The sequence below is a fragment of the Oryzias latipes genome, chromosome 22 (assembly GCF_002234675.1).
Source record: "Oryzias latipes chromosome 22, ASM223467v1".
Taxonomy (NCBI): Eukaryota; Metazoa; Chordata; class Actinopteri; order Beloniformes; family Adrianichthyidae; genus Oryzias; species Oryzias latipes.
The window spans coordinates 1,497,330-1,513,268 of NC_019880.2; the positions used below are offsets into that span (position 1 = coordinate 1,497,330).

Here is a 15,939-nt window from a genome sequence, read left to right on the forward strand (position 1 = left end):
TGTTATGAATTAAAGGTTTTTATCTGAATATTTTATTGAAAATGTGATAAAGGTAATTTATGACTTTTTTTTGCAATTCTTTGATTTTTTTAGTTTCCTTTGTAGAAGCGACTTATAATTAAGTTGTTTTGATGGTAACAACGTGGATGCTTAAAGTTATGAACGTTTACTTACATTTCTGAGGTAAAGACGAAAATCTACGCAAATATTTCCAATATTTTCGTTTTCAACCATTCAGTTTTTTTAATGTTTGAAATGTAAAATCCACTGCAGAAGGAAAAGTTATGAAATGAAAACCTGGAGTCGGTTTTCGACAAATTAATTTCGTTTTTATTCCATCTTTATTTCACAAATTTTCCCTCCTGATGGACAGGTTGCAGCTTTCGCAGCACTTCCTGTTTATGTATCCTAACTCCGCCCACCACTGCAGGGATTGGTCGTTGTAGCTCCTGCTTAGAAAAAGAACCAATGAGATGAGATAAAATGTTGATTTTGTTTTCGGCTACAATAATTCCACTTTTAAAATCATTTTACAATTATTTAATTAGAAATTGTTCAATATATTCACAAAAAATAAAATTTTAAGGTGTCTAAATCACATTAGATGGAATCTGGACACAACAAAGCAACATGCCCAGGAGATATCTGCAATGTTTTATTAAAGAGCAAAAGAAAAAAAAAACATAAATTGTTAATCCTGAACGTTTTTGAATGTTTATTTTCAATTCAAAATGATTGCTTTTTATAATTTTACTGTCCAGTTATGAGAGATGTTTTAACATGAAAAAATCAAATAACTGGTTGTGTCCCGACATAAATAACAAACTTTCTGCATTTAACTGCATGTCTCTGTATGTATGACAAAAATCTAAATAGAATATAAATAAACTTCATAGAATATTTAATGATGTGCCCCACCCATCACTACATGTATACATATGATTTATAAACAACAGAATGTAGTTTATTTTAACTAATAGTTCTATCAAAATGCATAAATAATACTAATGTTTTATTTCTCACATGAACAATAAAAAATATATGTTTTCCTATATATTTCTAATTATTTGTTTAGCCTCTTTTTGTATTTACTTGCATCTAAATAAAGCATTAAACGTTACTCAGAAATACTTCATTGATATAATTACCAAATATGGGGAAAAAATTAAACAACTTTATTTTTAAATGTGTCATAATAGTCGTTGTTTAAGGTGAAAAATGAAAAAGTGTGAAATTCACAAACGTTGTTAAAAGTGACTTTTTGTAAGACAAAGCAGTTCTTAAACAGGTTTTACAAAATGTCACAATTTTAATAAATGATATCTCCGATGAATTGACTTTATTATGAAATGTTTCTGCTGATGCTCCGGTGAATGAGGAGGAGGAGGAGGAGGAGGAGATCCTGCGGGGAGCAGGAAGCGGCTGAAGAAGCCTCACGAGCCCCGGAACAGCGTCGACGGCAGCGGCCGTCCTCCATAATGTGACTCCCTCGGAGCGGCATGTCTCAGCGGTGAACCCGTAGAAGCCACGATGACGGGCTGCGGTATGCGCTGCTCGGTGGGCTTTCTGTCCCGCAGAGAGCTGACGGGGCAGCCGCTCCTGAAGGAGGAATTCCAGCGGCGCAGGCTGGCGGGCTGCACCAGCCTCTACAAGAAAGACATGCTGGGACACTTCGGCTGCGTCAACGCCATCGAGTTCTCCAACAGCGGCGGAGAGTGGCTGGTGTCCGGTGAGCGCCGCGCGCCCGACCTGTTAGCTAGCTAGCGCGAGGCAGTCGGGATGACAGCTGAGGCTAGCGGGCGCTAGCATAGCCTAGCTTCCTCTGTTCGATTATCCGTCAAAACTCAAAAAGGCTCCGGAAAACCCCGAATTTTCTGCCGTTATTGGTGTTTCCGTGTCGGTGACCTCAGACCACCGAGCTGGGAAGATTCAAAGCAGTTTTCCGGGCCGGACTGAGAACCGGCTGGTCGCCGTTTAGCTCCACGGACTGAGGGGATTGAAGTTTACTTTCCGCCGTAAAATCCACCGGAATTCATTTACCTAATTTATACTTTCATTTAAAAACGAAATCCACACTGTTAATAAAAAATACCATTTAAATTAAATCGATATCCACTCGGAAAATATCGATGTGTAAAATATTTGGATTCATCATTTTCCCTTCCAGCCAATTTTGGACATTTTCTCTGAAAAAAACACCATTTTTGATAGTTTTGACGTCATTTCATCATTTTATTACAGTTTTATTACAATTTCCTTCACTAGTGATGTGAATCTTATTTTGTAAATCCAAACTAATAATTTAGTGATGAAAATTATTCAACGTTTCTAGTAAATTGAATAATTAATTAAAATGTAATGTTTTTTTTTATGGTTAATACAAATTTGCTGCTTCCAGAACATTTGATATTAAGTCTATTTTATTACAATAGATGAATTAACTTTGATAGTTTATCATAAACTATTCAAGAGAAGTAGATCAAAAAAACATGTCAACAAAAATGATTTACAAATTATTTCACAGAACATCTTTAAAGCAGAAAAAATGTTTATTTCTTCTTAAATTGCTGTAAATAGATTCATTTTTAGGACTTCCTTAAAGTGGAGTTTCCTTCACACAGATGCATTTTTTCCCTTTTCGTTCTGCATATTTCATAAAACCGTCCGCATCGATCCGGAAGGAGACGCTTCGGATCCGATCTCCGTGAGCTCGTCTGACGGAGACACAAAAACAGACAAAAGATCGATTAAAATGAATAAAAAGCCCCCAAAAATATGTTAAAACAATGGAAAACAAGCAGCAGCACAAATATTCATATGTAGAGACTGTGAGTCTTCAGCGTTTCAAACTGCAGATCAACTTCCTGTTTGACATATTTATGAAATATACATTTATGAATTTCTAGAAACATTTTGGCATCAATGTAGCTGAGAGTCTTCAGGGTTGACAGGTTTTTACTCTAAACTCCCCCAAGACCAGTTAAAGGGCTTTACAGGGGAATAAGATTTGTCTACATTCGTGACGACTGTGATGGTTCTGAACGGTTCTGAACGGTTCGGGTTCAGTGCGAGGAATCCAAAAGTGGAGGAGTGGACCGTCATGATTACGAGTTTTATTGTGAAAGTATGCAGCTGGCTGTGATGTCACGTCCTGCTGAATCTGCCGCGTGGAAGAGCGCAGCGTCGTTTTTCAGAATCTCCTCTGAGGACCCGAGTTCGGCCTGCCGGACGCTCGGCGAGGCGTCGCGGGGCGGAACCGGGAGGGGCCTCCGAGTAACGGGCCGTCTGTCCCTGCAGGAGGAGACGACCGGCGGGTTCTGCTGTGGCACATGGAGAAAGCCCTCCACGGTCTGGCCAAGCCGGTCAAGCTGAAGGGCGAGCACCTGTCCAACATCTTCTGCCTGGCCTTCGACAGCTCCAACACCAAAGTCTTCTCCGGCGGTGAGTGCTGCCGACCCGCAAGCGCTCCGGCTTTACTTCTCCGTCTGAGAGAGAGACAGCAGGTCGAGACGCTGCAGGTTCTGGTCAGAATGCTGCTGAGTCGGCTTGTTGCTTTGTGTTCCAACAGGAAACGACGAGCAGGTGATCCTTCACGATGTGGAGAGGTGGGTAACACTGTCGGCTGGCTCAGCCGCCGCCGCCGCCGCCGCTGCAGCTAGTTTCACCTGAGAATGCCTGTCCCTGCAGGAGGGAGACCCTGAACGTCTTCCTGCACATCGACGCCGTCTACAGCCTGTCCGTCAGCCCCGTCAACGACAACGTCTTCGCCAGCTCGTCTGACGACGGCAGAGTTCTCATCTGGGACACTCGCGAGCCGCCACATGGAGGTGGGTTTCTGAGAAAAACCCTCCACGCTTCAGATGTTTCCTTTTTGTGTGGAAAAAAGTCAAACCCTCTTCCCGTCCCTGCAGAGCCCTTCTGCCTGGCCAGCTACCCCTCAGCCTTCCACAGCGTCATGTTCAACCCCGTGGAGCCGCGGCTGCTCGCCACCGCCAACTCCAAGGAGGGCGTTGGATTGTGGGATATCCGCAAGCCGCGCAGGTGCGACCCTTTGCCGGATGTCCGTGGGACGTTACCGATCGGTCATTCTGATCGGTCTGCACATCAACCTGAAGATTTAGATGCAGTCCCACCGGGCATTTATTTTGAAATTCTACTTCCAGGTTTTACGTCTTTGGAGGAAAGAGGAGAGAATTATTAGTGCGTTTAGCAGCTAACCGCGTCCACCAGGTGGCGCCGTTTCCTCACAAAGGACCGTGATTCTGCAGACAGAACCTGTTCAGGTCCTGGTTGGATTGAAATCAGCTTCATTCGTTTCCTCTGTTTCCTGTTTGGTTCATGACGGCGTTCATCAGTCATGTCTTTATGTCACTTTGGATTCATTTCAACGTTGACTAGATTTTAACTTGAAGGAGTTTTAATGATCCGGGGTGTGTCTTTCAGCGGTAAAACAAGCAAAGACCCCCACAGAGGTCCGGTCTCTTCAGGCGTTGGAGCATTTCTTTGCATTAAAACCTTAAAAACTCTGAGCAGAAGGTTGTGGTTCTGCAGATAAACGGATCAACGGGAACGTCGGCTTTAGTTTGTGCAGAACTGTCCACCAGTTTGGAGTTTATAAAAACCTGAATGTGAAACACGGATTCGGAACAGGGGGGGGGTCTAAACCCTGTGGAGGATTTATGGATTTATTCCTCCTCCCGTTTGTTACAGCAGAGTTTGTGTTTTTTTCTAACCTTCAGAGAGAAACAAAGTGCTTCAGGCTGCAGAAATTCATGTTCATGATCAGGTTTAGAATAACAGCTTCAAGCGTCTGAAGCCCAAGAGGCTCCTGATGTTTCTGAGGCTTCAGAAGGTCCTGAAGCCCAAGAAGCTCCTGATGTTTCTGAGGCTTCAGAAGGTCCTGAAGCAGTCTTCACACCACAGATTTAGCTTTACCTTGATGACCATGATGATAATATTTTACATTATAATATTTTAGAAAATATTTTATTTCTCAAATATGCTTCAGAGGCAAAGTTAGGAGAAGATTAAAAAACATACAGAAAATATCTGAAACCTTCAGGAGCTTCTGAGGCTTCCTGGTGAACAAAATGCTTTTAAATCTGTGAAATGATCTGTAAATATGTGAGGATCTTTGTTTTCTGATTTAAGTCTTGGTCAGATTCCAATATTTGTCTTTTTTGTTCTTTCTAATCTGCATCTTTCTAGCTTTAACAGATGAAATGTTTTTTGGGTTGATTTAGCTTTTGGTGATCAGTTTGTGCTTTTATTTTGGTATTCATCGTTTAAGGAAGTAAAGCTCATCCTGTTCCACCTTAAATGACAGTTTTTTGATGAGTGATGAAATCACTCAAATAGTGGAATAGTTAAAAATAAATAGGAATGATTAGATGAGAAAAGAATGATATTTTCCTTTAGGTCTCCTCAGAAAACGTCCTCTGCTCTTCATCGTTTTGGTTTCCTGCTGATCCGTCTTTTAGTTTCAGAAATTCCTTCACTGTTTTGAAAGCGGTTCTGGTACCGCCTGCGTTCTTCCTCACCTGTGTTCTGCTGGCTTCCTCCCAGCTCGCTGCTGCGTTACGGCGGCAGCATGTCCCTGCAGAGCGCCATGAGCGTCCGCTTCAACAGCACGGGCACGCAGCTGCTGGCGCTGCGGCGCCGCCTGCCGCCCGTCCTCTACGAGCTGCACTCCCGCCTGCCCAGCTTCCAGTTCGACAACCAGGGTTACTTCAACTCCTGCACCATGAAGAGTTGCTGCTTCGCCGGGGACCGCGACCAGGTGGGTCTGCGGCGCCGGGAATGCCGGAGCGGGAAGCGGCTGCGGCTGCAGAGGGGTTTGCTCCGTCAGTCGAGCAGAACTTTGGGGCGTTTGGGGAACTGCTGCCCCAGATCCGCCCCCTTGTGCCTTTCAGACATGATGTCACCCCAAAGTCCCGTTTGCTATGCTAACAAACCGTGAGAAGGAAAAATGAAACCAGGAATTATGCAGAGGGAAATGCTCCTTCAAAACAAAAGCCCAAAAGACTTTTACTTTGAAATTCTACTAAACATGAATGAAGAATAGGTTTTGCTCGATAAAAGTTGGTCTTAGTGACGGGTTTGGGTCAGCACCTCCTCTGGAACCTGCAGAGGTTCTGCACACAGATGAGGATTTTCTCAGTGGGGTGTGAGGTTCTGATGGAGGGGGGGGGGGGGGGGGGGTTGTTTGGTGCGACATTCCAACCTGGACGTTCTCGGCCGCTCTGCTTCCTGCGTCTCGGAACGCCGAAGACAAATCTGGTGAAAGAACCACAAATGGCAGACGGCCTTTAGACGCTCCGTTTGGGTCAGACCAGGTTCTGCGTTAGTTCTTCCTCACCTTCCGCTTGTTGTTTTTCAGTACATCCTGTCCGGATCGGACGACTTCAACCTTTACATGTGGAAAATCCCCAAGGACCCGGAAGCAGGTGAGTATCTGCGGATCGGCGCCGCCGCTGCTCCTCCAAAGTCTGTAGGTTCCTCATACCAACCAGCTGCTTCTGCTCCCGCAGGAGGCCCGGGTCGAGTGGTGAACGGGGCCTTCATGGTCCTGAAGGGTCATCGCTCCATCGTCAACCAGGTCCGCTTCAACCCCCACACCTACATGATCTGCTCCTCCGGAGTGGAGAAGGTCATCAAGGTGGGTCAATCCTTTCTGAGAGCAAAAACTTAGTACCAAAAAATGATGACATCATCAAAAAAGGAAGGGGGTCAAACCAAAATCCGTACGTCGGGAATCTCCAAAGGAGCTTTTGAAATTATTATGGGATGGCCTAAGGATCTATTGCTTGACGGTCAAAGTGTGAAATGTAGTGATGTTCACATTTTCTCCACATGACACCACGACTAAAGTTCTGTTGACCTTTGACCTCAGGAAGAGGCCTCAATCTTAAATAAATTAAAAAAAAACTTCTTTTATTGCCTTCTACAAATTTAAACTCTTAAGATTTCAATCGACCGCCTCCTAACTCCTCGAGCTTCATTCTGAGAAAAGCTACGGAGAATAAATGTTCAACTTTTCCGAGGTGGCAAAGTTTTTTGTTCCTCGCATAACTTTTATCAGGATATTGTCAAAAAGATATGACATACTGTGTGAACAGATTAGGACAGTGGGCGTGGTTAACAAAAAAAAACCCTCTGTTGCCAAGGAAATGTTATTTTTGTCAATTCCTCTAAAAATGTCCTAGACCTGTTTGTCACCCAAAGTCGACCAAACAATCAAATGGTTGCTATGGAGATAAACCGACAGGAAAACCGCAGTTTAACTGAACTTTTGTTATTTTTTTTAATGAATTTATCTGATGCAGTTGAAACCTTCTTAGTCTTCTTCTTCACGCCGTCCTCCTTTGACCTCCGACCTCCCGTCTCCATGGCAGGTGTGGAGTCCGTACCAGCAGCCGGACAGCCAGGGCGACCTGGAGGGCCGGGTGGAGGACAAGTGCCGCAGCCTCTACACCCATGAGGAGTACATCAGCCTGGTTCTGCACAGCGGCACCGGTCTGGCCCACGATTACGTCAGCCAGTCCATCCGCGAGGATCCGCGCATGATGGCGTTCTTCGACTCCTTGGTCCGGCGCGAGATCGAGGGGTGGAGCTCTGACTCTGACAGCGACCTGAGCGAGGAGGCCATCATGCAGCTTCACGCTCGCGGCCGCCGCTCCACCCGCGCCGCTGCCGCCGCAGCTCCTGCAGCAGCTGCCGACCCCCGCACCGACTCGGGTAACTCCTCCTCTTCCTCCCTTGCCGGACCGGACGCTTCAGGAGGCGAGGAGCAAGCAGGAGACGGAGACGACGGGGAGGACGGGGAGGAGCGTCCCAGGAGGCGGAGCAGACGGCCATCCGGGCTGCCAGAGGACTCGGACTCCAGCGAGTTCTGGCTCGATCCGATGCCGCGACCGCGATCCCCGAGCCCGAGGGACAATTCTGTTCTGTCTAGCCCCGCCTCCTCTCCTTCGCTCCCCGCCGGAGCCTCCAGCCCCTCCACCTCCACGTCCAGCTCCAGCAGCGACGACGAGGAGTGGCGCAGCGCCGTCAGGCGCCGCAACGTCATGAGGCGGCGCCGCATGAACGTGGCGTCCAGAGCCGGGGAGCGACCCGAGTCCGTGCAGGCTCTGTTCTCCCCCCTGGACTCCTGCAGCTACCCCTCCATCTCAGTGGAGGACCCCTCCTCTTCCTCCACAGACGAAGGAAAGAACTCTGCTCAGGCGAAGCCCCAAAGCTGTCCCGCCAAAGACGAGGACAGCCGTCTGAGCCCTTCGGACTTTGTGTGCCACAGTCCAGAAATGGCCCCCGAGAGCCAGGAGGGCGGGGGCCACGAGGTGGGGGAACCCACCGGGTCAACGGACCCCCACCGGACCGCCACGTATGGATCCGACAGCAGAGAGGCGTGCACCGCCTCCCAGAGCCCGGAGGTGAATGGACAGCACCGGCCCGCCTCACCTGCCATAGGGGGCGTGTCCTCAGACTCAGAGGAAGCGGCAGGACTTTCAACTGAGGACGTTCGGCTGCAGAGCGAAAAAGGAGCAGCGAAGAAACGGACTCATGCGGGGGCACATCCGTCAGGCTCCTCCCCCTCAGAAAAGAAGCTGAAGACATAATGACTCCGCCCCCTCACCGTCTGAAAGGCGGGTTTTCTACAAACTTTCAGAACTCTGCTCCTTCAGTTTTCGCAGACGTGAAGACCGGGAGAGATTTTCAACCCGGTCTGTATCGTCCTGTTTCAGTCCTAACAGAACCCGCTCAATAATGCTGAGAACCGTTTTATTTTAATGTGGATTATTTGGTTTGACACTCGTCACACTGGGGGGGGTTTAGAACCCTCCCAGCAGAAACATAGATTTTATGATGAAGCAGCTTCACGGCTTCAGTAAAGGATCTGTTCTGCGTCATCCTCCAGTCCCTGGAGCTGCTTCGGTTCTGGTTTCAATAAATCCTATTTGTTCCCCAAATGATGAGGCTGAAGCATTTTCCTGAAGCTGAAACGTTTTCCTAAAGCTGAAACGTTTTCCTGAAACTGAAGCATTTTCCTAAAGCTGAAACGTTTTCCTTAAGCATTTTCCTGAAGCTGAAGCGTTTTCCTGAAACTGAAACGTTTTCCTAAAGCGTTTTCCTGAAGCTGAAGCGTTTTCCCGAAGCTGAAGCATTTTCCTAAAGCTGAAACGTTTTCCTAAAACTGAAACGTTTTCCTAAAGCATTTTCCTGAAGCTGAAACGTTTTCCTAAAGCTGAAACGTTTTCCTAAAGCATTTTCCTGAAGCTGAAACGTTTTCCTAAAGCTGAAACGTTTTCCCAAAGCTGAAACGTTTTCCTAAAGCATTTTCCTGAAGCTGAAGCGTTTTCCTAAAGCTGAAATGTTTTCCTAAAGCGTTTCCTGAAGCTGAAGCGTTTTCCTGAAACTGAAGCATTTTCCTAAAGCTGAAACGTTTTCCTAAAGCATTTTCCTGAAGCTGAAACGTTTTCCTAAAGCTGAAACGTTTTCCTTAAGCATTTTCCTGAAGCTGAAGCGTTTTCCTAAAGCTGAAATGTTTTCCTAAAGCGTTTCCTGAAGCTGAAGCGTTTTCCTGAAACTGAAGCATTTTCCTGAAGCTGAAACGTTTTCCTAAAGCTGAAACGTTTTCCCAAAGCTGAAACGTTTTCCTAAAGCGTTTTCCCGAAGCTGAAGCATTTTCCTAAAGCATATTCCTAAAGCTGAAACGTTTTCCTTAAGCATTTTCCTGAAGCTGAAGCGTTTTCCTAAAGCTGAAATGTTTTCCTAAAGCTGAAACGTTTTCCTGAAGCGTTTTCCCGAAGCTGAAGCATTTTCCTAAAGCATATTCCTAAAGCTGAAACGTTTTCCTTAAGCATTTTCCTGAAGCTGAAGCGTTTTCCTGAAACTGAAACGTTTTCCTAAAGCTGAAATGTTTTCCTGAAGCGTTTTCCCGAAGCTGAAGCATTTTCCTAAAGCATATTCCTAAAGCTGAAACGTTTTCCTTAAGCATTTTCCTGAAGCTGAAGCGTTTTCCCGAAACTGAAGCATTTTCCTAAAGCTGAAACGTTTTCCTAAAGCATTTTCCTGAAGCTGAAACGTTTTCCCAAAGCTGAAACGTTTTCCTAAAGCGTTTTCCTAAAGCTGAAACGTTTTCCTAAAGCGTTTTCCTGAAGCTGAAGCGTTTTCCCGAAGCTGAAGCATTTTCCTTAAGCATTTTCCTGAAGCTGAAGCGTTTTCCTAAAGCTGAAACGTTTTCCTTAAGCATTTTCCTGAAGCTGAAGCGTTTTCCTAAAGCTGAAATGTTTTCCTAAAGCGTTTCCTGAAGCTGAAGCGTTTTCCTGAAACTGAAGCATTTTCCTAAAGCTGAAACGTTTTCCTAAAGCATTTTCCTGAAGCTGAAACGTTTTCCCAAAGCTGAAACGTTTTCCTAAAGCGTTTTCCTAAAGCTGAAACGTTTTCCTAAAGCTGAAACGTTTTCCTAAAGCGTTTTCCTGAAGCTGAAGCGTTTTCCCGAAGTTGAAGCATTTTCCTTAAGCATTTTCCTGAAGCTGAAGCGTTTTCCTAAAGCTGAAACGTTTTCCTTAAGCATTTTCCTGAAGCTGAAGCGTTTTCCTAAAGCTGAAATGTTTTCCTAAAGCGTTTCCTGAAGCTGAAGCGTTTTCCTAAAGCTGAAGCATTTTCCTTAAGCATTTTCCTGAAGCTGAAGCGTTTTCCTAAAGCTGAAATGTTTTCCCAAAGCTGAAACGTTTTCCTAAAGCGTTTTCCTGAAGCTGAAGCGTTTTCCCGAAGCTGAAGCATTTTCCTTAAGCATTTTCCTGAAGCTGAAGCGTTTTCCTAAAGCTGAAACGTTTTCCTTAAGCATTTTCCTGAAACTGAAGCGTTTTCCTAAAGCTGAAATGTTTTCCTAAAGCGTTTCCTGAAGCTGAAGCGTTTTCCTGAAACTGAAGCATTTTCCTGAAGCTGAAACGTTTTCCTAAAGCTGAAATGTTTTCCCAAAGCTGAAACGTTTTCCTAAAGCGTTTTCCTGAAGCTGAAGCGTTTTCCCGAAGCTGAAGCATTTTCCTAAAGCATATTCCTAAAGCTGAAACGTTTTCCTTAAGCATTTTCCTGAAGCTGAAGCGTTTTCCTAAAGCTGAAATGTTTTCCTAAAGCTGAAACGTTTTCCTGAAGCGTTTTCCCGAAGCTGAAGCATTTTCCTAAAGCATATTCCTAAAGCTGAAACGTTTTCCTTAAGCATTTTCCTGAAGCTGAAGCGTTTTCCTGAAACTGAAACGTTTTCCTAAAGCGTTTTCCTGAAGCTGAAGCGTTTGCCCGAAGCTGAAGCATTTTCCTAAAGCTGAAATGTTTTCCTAAAGCTGAAACGTTTTCCTAAAGTGTTTTCCTGAAGCTGAAGTGTTTTCCTGAAGCTGAAGCATTTTCCTAAAGCATATTCCTAAAGCTGAAACGTTTTCCTAAAGCTGAAACGTTTTCCTGAAACTGAAACGTTTTCCTAAAGCTGAAACGTTTTCCTAAAGCGTTTTCCTGAAGCTGAAGCGTTTTCCTGAAGCTGAAGCATTTTCCTAAAGCATATTCCTAAAGCTGAAACGTTTTCCTAAAGCTGAAACGTTTTCCTAAAGCATTTTCCTGAAACTGAAGCGTTTTCCCGAAGCTGAAGCATTTTCCTAAAGCTGAAATGTTTTCCTAAAGCGTTTTCCCGAAGCTGAAGCATTTTCCTAAAGCTGAAATGTTTTCCTAAAGCATATTCCTAAAGCTGAAACGTTTTCCTTAAGCATTTTCCTGAAGCTGAAGCGTTTTCCTAAAGCTGAAATGTTTTCCTAAAGCTGAAACGTTTTCCTGAAGCGTTTTCCCGAAGCTGAAGCATTTTCCTAAAGCATATTCCTAAAGCTGAAACGTTTTCCTTAAGCATTTTCCTGAAGCTGAAGCGTTTTCCTGAAACTGAAACGTTTTCCTAAAGCTGAAATGTTTTCCTGAAGCGTTTTCCCGAAGCTGAAGCATTTTCCTAAAGCATATTCCTAAAGCTGAAACGTTTTCCTTAAGCGTTTTCCTGAAGCTGAAGCGTTTTCCTGAAACTGAAGCATTTTCCTAAAGCTGAAACGTTTTCCTAAAGCATTTTCCTGAAGCTGAAACGTTTTCCCAAAGCTGAAACGTTTTCCTAAAGCGTTTTCCTAAAGCTGAAACGTTTTCCTAAAGCTGAAACGTTTTCCTAAAGCGTTTTCCTGAAGCTGAAGCGTTTTCCCGAAGCTGAAGCATTTTCCTTAAGCATTTTCCTGAAGCTGAAGCGTTTTCCTAAAGCTGAAACGTTTTTCTTAAGCATTTTCCTGAAGCTGAAGCGTTTTCCTAAAGCTGAAATGTTTTCCTAAAGCGTTTCCTGAAGCTGAAGCGTTTTCCTGAAACTGAAGCATTTTCCTAAAGCTGAAACGTTTTCCTAAAGCATTTTCCTGAAGCTGAAACGTTTTCCCAAAGCTGAAACGTTTTCCTAAAGCGTTTTCCTAAAGCTGAAACGTTTTCCTAAAGCTGAAACGTTTTCCTAAAGCGTTTTCCTGAAGCTGAAGCGTTTTCCCGAAGCTGAAGCATTTTCCTTAAGCATTTTCCTGAAGCTGAAGCGTTTTCCTAAAGCTGAAACGTTTTCCTTAAGCATTTTCCTGAAGCTGAAGCGTTTTCCTAAAGCTGAAATGTTTTCCTAAAGCGTTTCCTGAAGCTGAAGCGTTTTCCTAAAGCTGAAGCATTTTCCTTAAGCATTTTCCTGAAGCTGAAGCGTTTTCCTAAAGCTGAAATGTTTTCCCAAAGCTGAAACGTTTTCCTAAAGCGTTTTCCTGAAGCTGAAGCGTTTTCCCGAAGCTGAAGCATTTTCCTTAAGCATTTTCCTGAAGCTGAAGCGTTTTCCTAAAGCTGAAACGTTTTCCTTAAGCATTTTCCTGAAGCTGAAGCGTTTTTCTAAAGCTGAAATGTTTTCCTAAAGCGTTTCCTGAAGCTGAAGCGTTTTCCTGAAACTGAAGCATTTTCCTAAAGCTGAAACGTTTTCCTAAAGCATTTTCCTGAAGCTGAAACGTTTTCCTAAAGCTGAAATGTTTTCCTAAAGCGTTTCCTGAAGCTGAAGCATTTTCCTGAAACTGAAGCATTTTCCTGAAGCTGAAACGTTTTCCTAAAGCTGAAATGTTTTCCCAAAGCTGAAACGTTTTCCTAAAGCGTTTTCCTGAAGCTGAAGCGTTTTCCCGAAGCTGAAGCATTTTCCTAAAGCATATTCCTAAAGCTGAAACGTTTTCCTAAAGCTGAAACGTTTTCCTGAAACTGAAACGTTTTCCTAAAGCTGAAACGTTTTCCTAAAGCGTTTTCCTGAAGCTGAAGCGTTTTCCCGAAGCTGAAGCATTTTCCTAAAGCATATTCCTAAAGCTGAAACGTTTTCCTAAAGCTGAAACGTTTTCCTAAAGCATTTTCCTGAAACTGAAGCGTTTTCCCGAAGCTGAAGCATTTTCCTAAAGCTGAAATGTTTTCCTAAAGCTGAAACGTTTTCCTAAAGCGTTTTCCTGAAGCTGAAGCGTTTTCCCGAAGCTGAAGCATTTTCCTAAAGCATATTCCTAAAGCTGAAACGTTTTCCTTAAGCATTTTCCTGAAGCTGAAGCGTTTTCCTAAAGCTGAAATGTTTTCCTAAAGCTGAAACGTTTTCCTGAAGCGTTTTCCCGAAGCTGAAGCATTTTCCTAAAGCATATTCCTAAAGCTGAAACGTTTTCCTTAAGCATTTTCCTGAAGCTGAAGCGTTTTCCTGAAACTGAAACGTTTTCCTTAAGCGTTTTCCTGAAGCTGAAGCGTTTTCCCGAAGCTGAAGCATTTTCCTAAAGCTGAAATGTTTTCCTAAAGCTGAAACGTTTTCCTAAAGCATTTTCCTGAAGCTGAAACGTTTTCCTAAAGCATTTTCCTGAAGCTGAAGCATTTTCCTGAAGCTGAAGCGTTTTCCTGAAACTGAAACGTTTTCCTAAAGCGTTTTCCTGAAGCTGAAGCGTTTTCCCGAAGCTGAAGCATTTTCCTAAAGCTGAAATGTTTTCCTAAAGCTGAAACGTTTTCCTAAAGCATTTTCCTGAAGCTGAAGCGTTTTCCTAAAGCATTTTCCTGAAGCTGAAGCATTTTCCTGAAACTGAAGCGTTTTCCCGAAGCTGAAGCATTTTCCTATAGCTGAAATGTTTTCCTAAAGCGTTTTCCTGAAGCTGAAGCATTTTCCTAAAGCATTTTCCTGAAGCTGAAGCGTTTTCCTAAAGCATTTTCCTGAAGCTGAAGCATTTTCCCGAAGCTGAAGCATTTTCCTAAAGCTGAAACGTTTTCCTTAAGCTTTTTTCTGAATGCTGAATCATTTTCCTAAAGCATTTTCATAAAGCATTTTCCTAAAACGGAAGCATTGTCCTAAAGCTGAAGCGTTCTCTTAAAGCTGAAGCCTTTTCGTAAAGCATTTCCTGAAGCTGACGCGTTTTCCTAAAGCATTTTTCTTAAAGCTGAAGCGTTTTCCTTAAGCTGAAGCGTTTTCCTTAAGCTGAAGCGTTTTCCTGAAGCTGAAGAGTTTTCCTAAAGCTAAAGCATTTCCTGAAGCTGACGCGTTTTCCTAAAGCATTTTTCTTAAAGCTGAAGCGTTTTCCTAAAGCTGAAGCGTTCTCTTAAAGCTGAAGCGTTTTCCTAAAGCGTTTTCCTGAAGCTGAAGAGTTTTCTTTAAAATCCATAAATTATCCTTTAATCGTAAATTTGTTATGTGATAAAACAAAAATGAAAAAGTTAAATTCGATGAATCAAACATGAAACAATCTCATCTAAATCTTAAAAACTGTTAAAAAACATTAAATGGGGGGGGGTAAACATTGAAATTTTCCTGAAGAAACTAACCCCCCCCCCATCCTCTCCTGCTTAGAAATCAGCCTGTTGTCACACGTGGGGGCTGGGGGGTAACAGGAAGAGGAACCAGCAGCTGAGAAGAACGATTACAGAAGAAAAGGCGGCCGGTGCCGTGCTGACATCAGCTGAAGGCCGCCGGCGTGTTATCCTGGGTTTGTGTGCCCCCTGTGGTCAGAATGGTTTCCTCCACTTTCAGTTATCAGCAGGAAGTGTAACGCCGCATGTGTGACGGCATGGGGGTGGGGGTATCTACATCCAGCTGAGTCAGCGTTTCCGTGGTGATGTTGGTAAACAGAAAGAGCTGACCCTTCAGACTGAAGACTTCCAGAAAAGACGAGCTTGTCTCTCTTTATTTAGATGTTAGCAGACCTTCAGGTCTGGACCAAAAGGGTTCTACCAGAACCCGCTTCATTGGATGTGGAACCATGAAGATCCAAAGCTAGGAGGAGCTAAGGAAGGCTTTAGACGCGCACAAGAACCTGAAGATCGGGAACATCATTAGTTTCCTGTCTCGGCCTGAAAAATCCACGCGGTTGTTTCCTCGTCTCAAAGTTGTTCTGTTCCCATAGCAACCAGCATCACAGAGAGTTGATGGTATCTTCAATGTCGCTCAAACAGCATTCTGAACGTGAGCTGGTTCTCTAACCGCCGGTTAGATTCAACCCTTCACCTGAAGATAGTTGCTAGTCCTCCGTGGAGGTCGTGGGTCCTCCGTGGAGGTCGGGGGTCCACCATGGAGGTCACCAGTCCACCATGGAGGTCGTGGGTCCTCCGTGGAGGTCGGGGGTCCACCATGGAGGTCGTGGGTCCACCATGGAGGTCGGGGGTCCACTATGGAGGTCGGGGGTCCACCATGGAGGTCTTGGGTCCACCATGGAGGTCGTGGGTCCCCGTGGAGGTCGTGGGTCCACCATGGAGGTCACCAGTCCACCATGGAGGTCGTGGGTCCTCCGTAGAGTCGGGGGTCCACCATGGAGGTCGTGGGTCCACCATGGAGGTCGGGGGTCCACTATGGAGGTCGGGGGTCCACCATGGAGGTCTTGGGTCCACCATGGAGGTCGTGGGTCCCCGTGGAGGTCGTGG

At 44.7% G+C, this 15,939-nt stretch overlaps 1 protein-coding gene and 1 long non-coding RNA gene across 2 annotated transcripts; one reads left to right on the forward strand and one right to left on the reverse strand.

Moving 5' to 3' along the window:
* The first annotated feature begins 1,386 nt into the window (after positions 1-1,386).
* dcaf5 (DDB1 and CUL4 associated factor 5) lies at positions 1,387-8,966 on the forward strand. Its single transcript, XM_023951644.1, has 9 exons — positions 1,387-1,729; positions 3,298-3,441; positions 3,569-3,605; positions 3,688-3,827; positions 3,912-4,041; positions 5,566-5,779; positions 6,380-6,446; positions 6,531-6,658; positions 7,395-8,966. The coding sequence occupies exons 1-9, from the start codon at positions 1,531-1,533 to the stop codon at positions 8,613-8,615; spliced, it is 2,280 nt and encodes a 759-aa protein (XP_023807412.1). The 5' UTR covers positions 1,387-1,530; the 3' UTR covers positions 8,616-8,966.
* LOC110017494 lies at positions 2,529-5,653 on the reverse strand. Its single transcript, XR_002292910.2, has 2 exons — positions 5,541-5,653; positions 2,529-2,714 (listed from the first exon to the last, which is right to left on the reverse strand). It is a non-coding gene; the product is annotated as an uncharacterized LOC110017494 (long non-coding RNA).
* Positions 8,967-15,939: the final 6,973 nt, after the last annotated feature.

What these genes read in the sequence shown, in the direction of transcription:
- dcaf5 (XM_023951644.1), top strand. Translation starts at nt 1,531, where the DNA reads ATGACGGGCTGCGGTATGCGCTGCTCGGTGGGCTTTCTGTCCCGCAGA. An exon ending in CGGAGAGTGGCTGGTGTCCG is followed by an intron (nt 1,730 to 3,297) that starts GTGAGCGCCGCG and finishes CTGTCCCTGCAG; the next exon opens with GAGGAGACGACCGGCGGGTT. An exon ending in ATCCTTCACGATGTGGAGAG is followed by an intron (nt 3,606 to 3,687) that starts GTGGGTAACACT and finishes CTGTCCCTGCAG; the next exon opens with GAGGGAGACCCTGAACGTCT.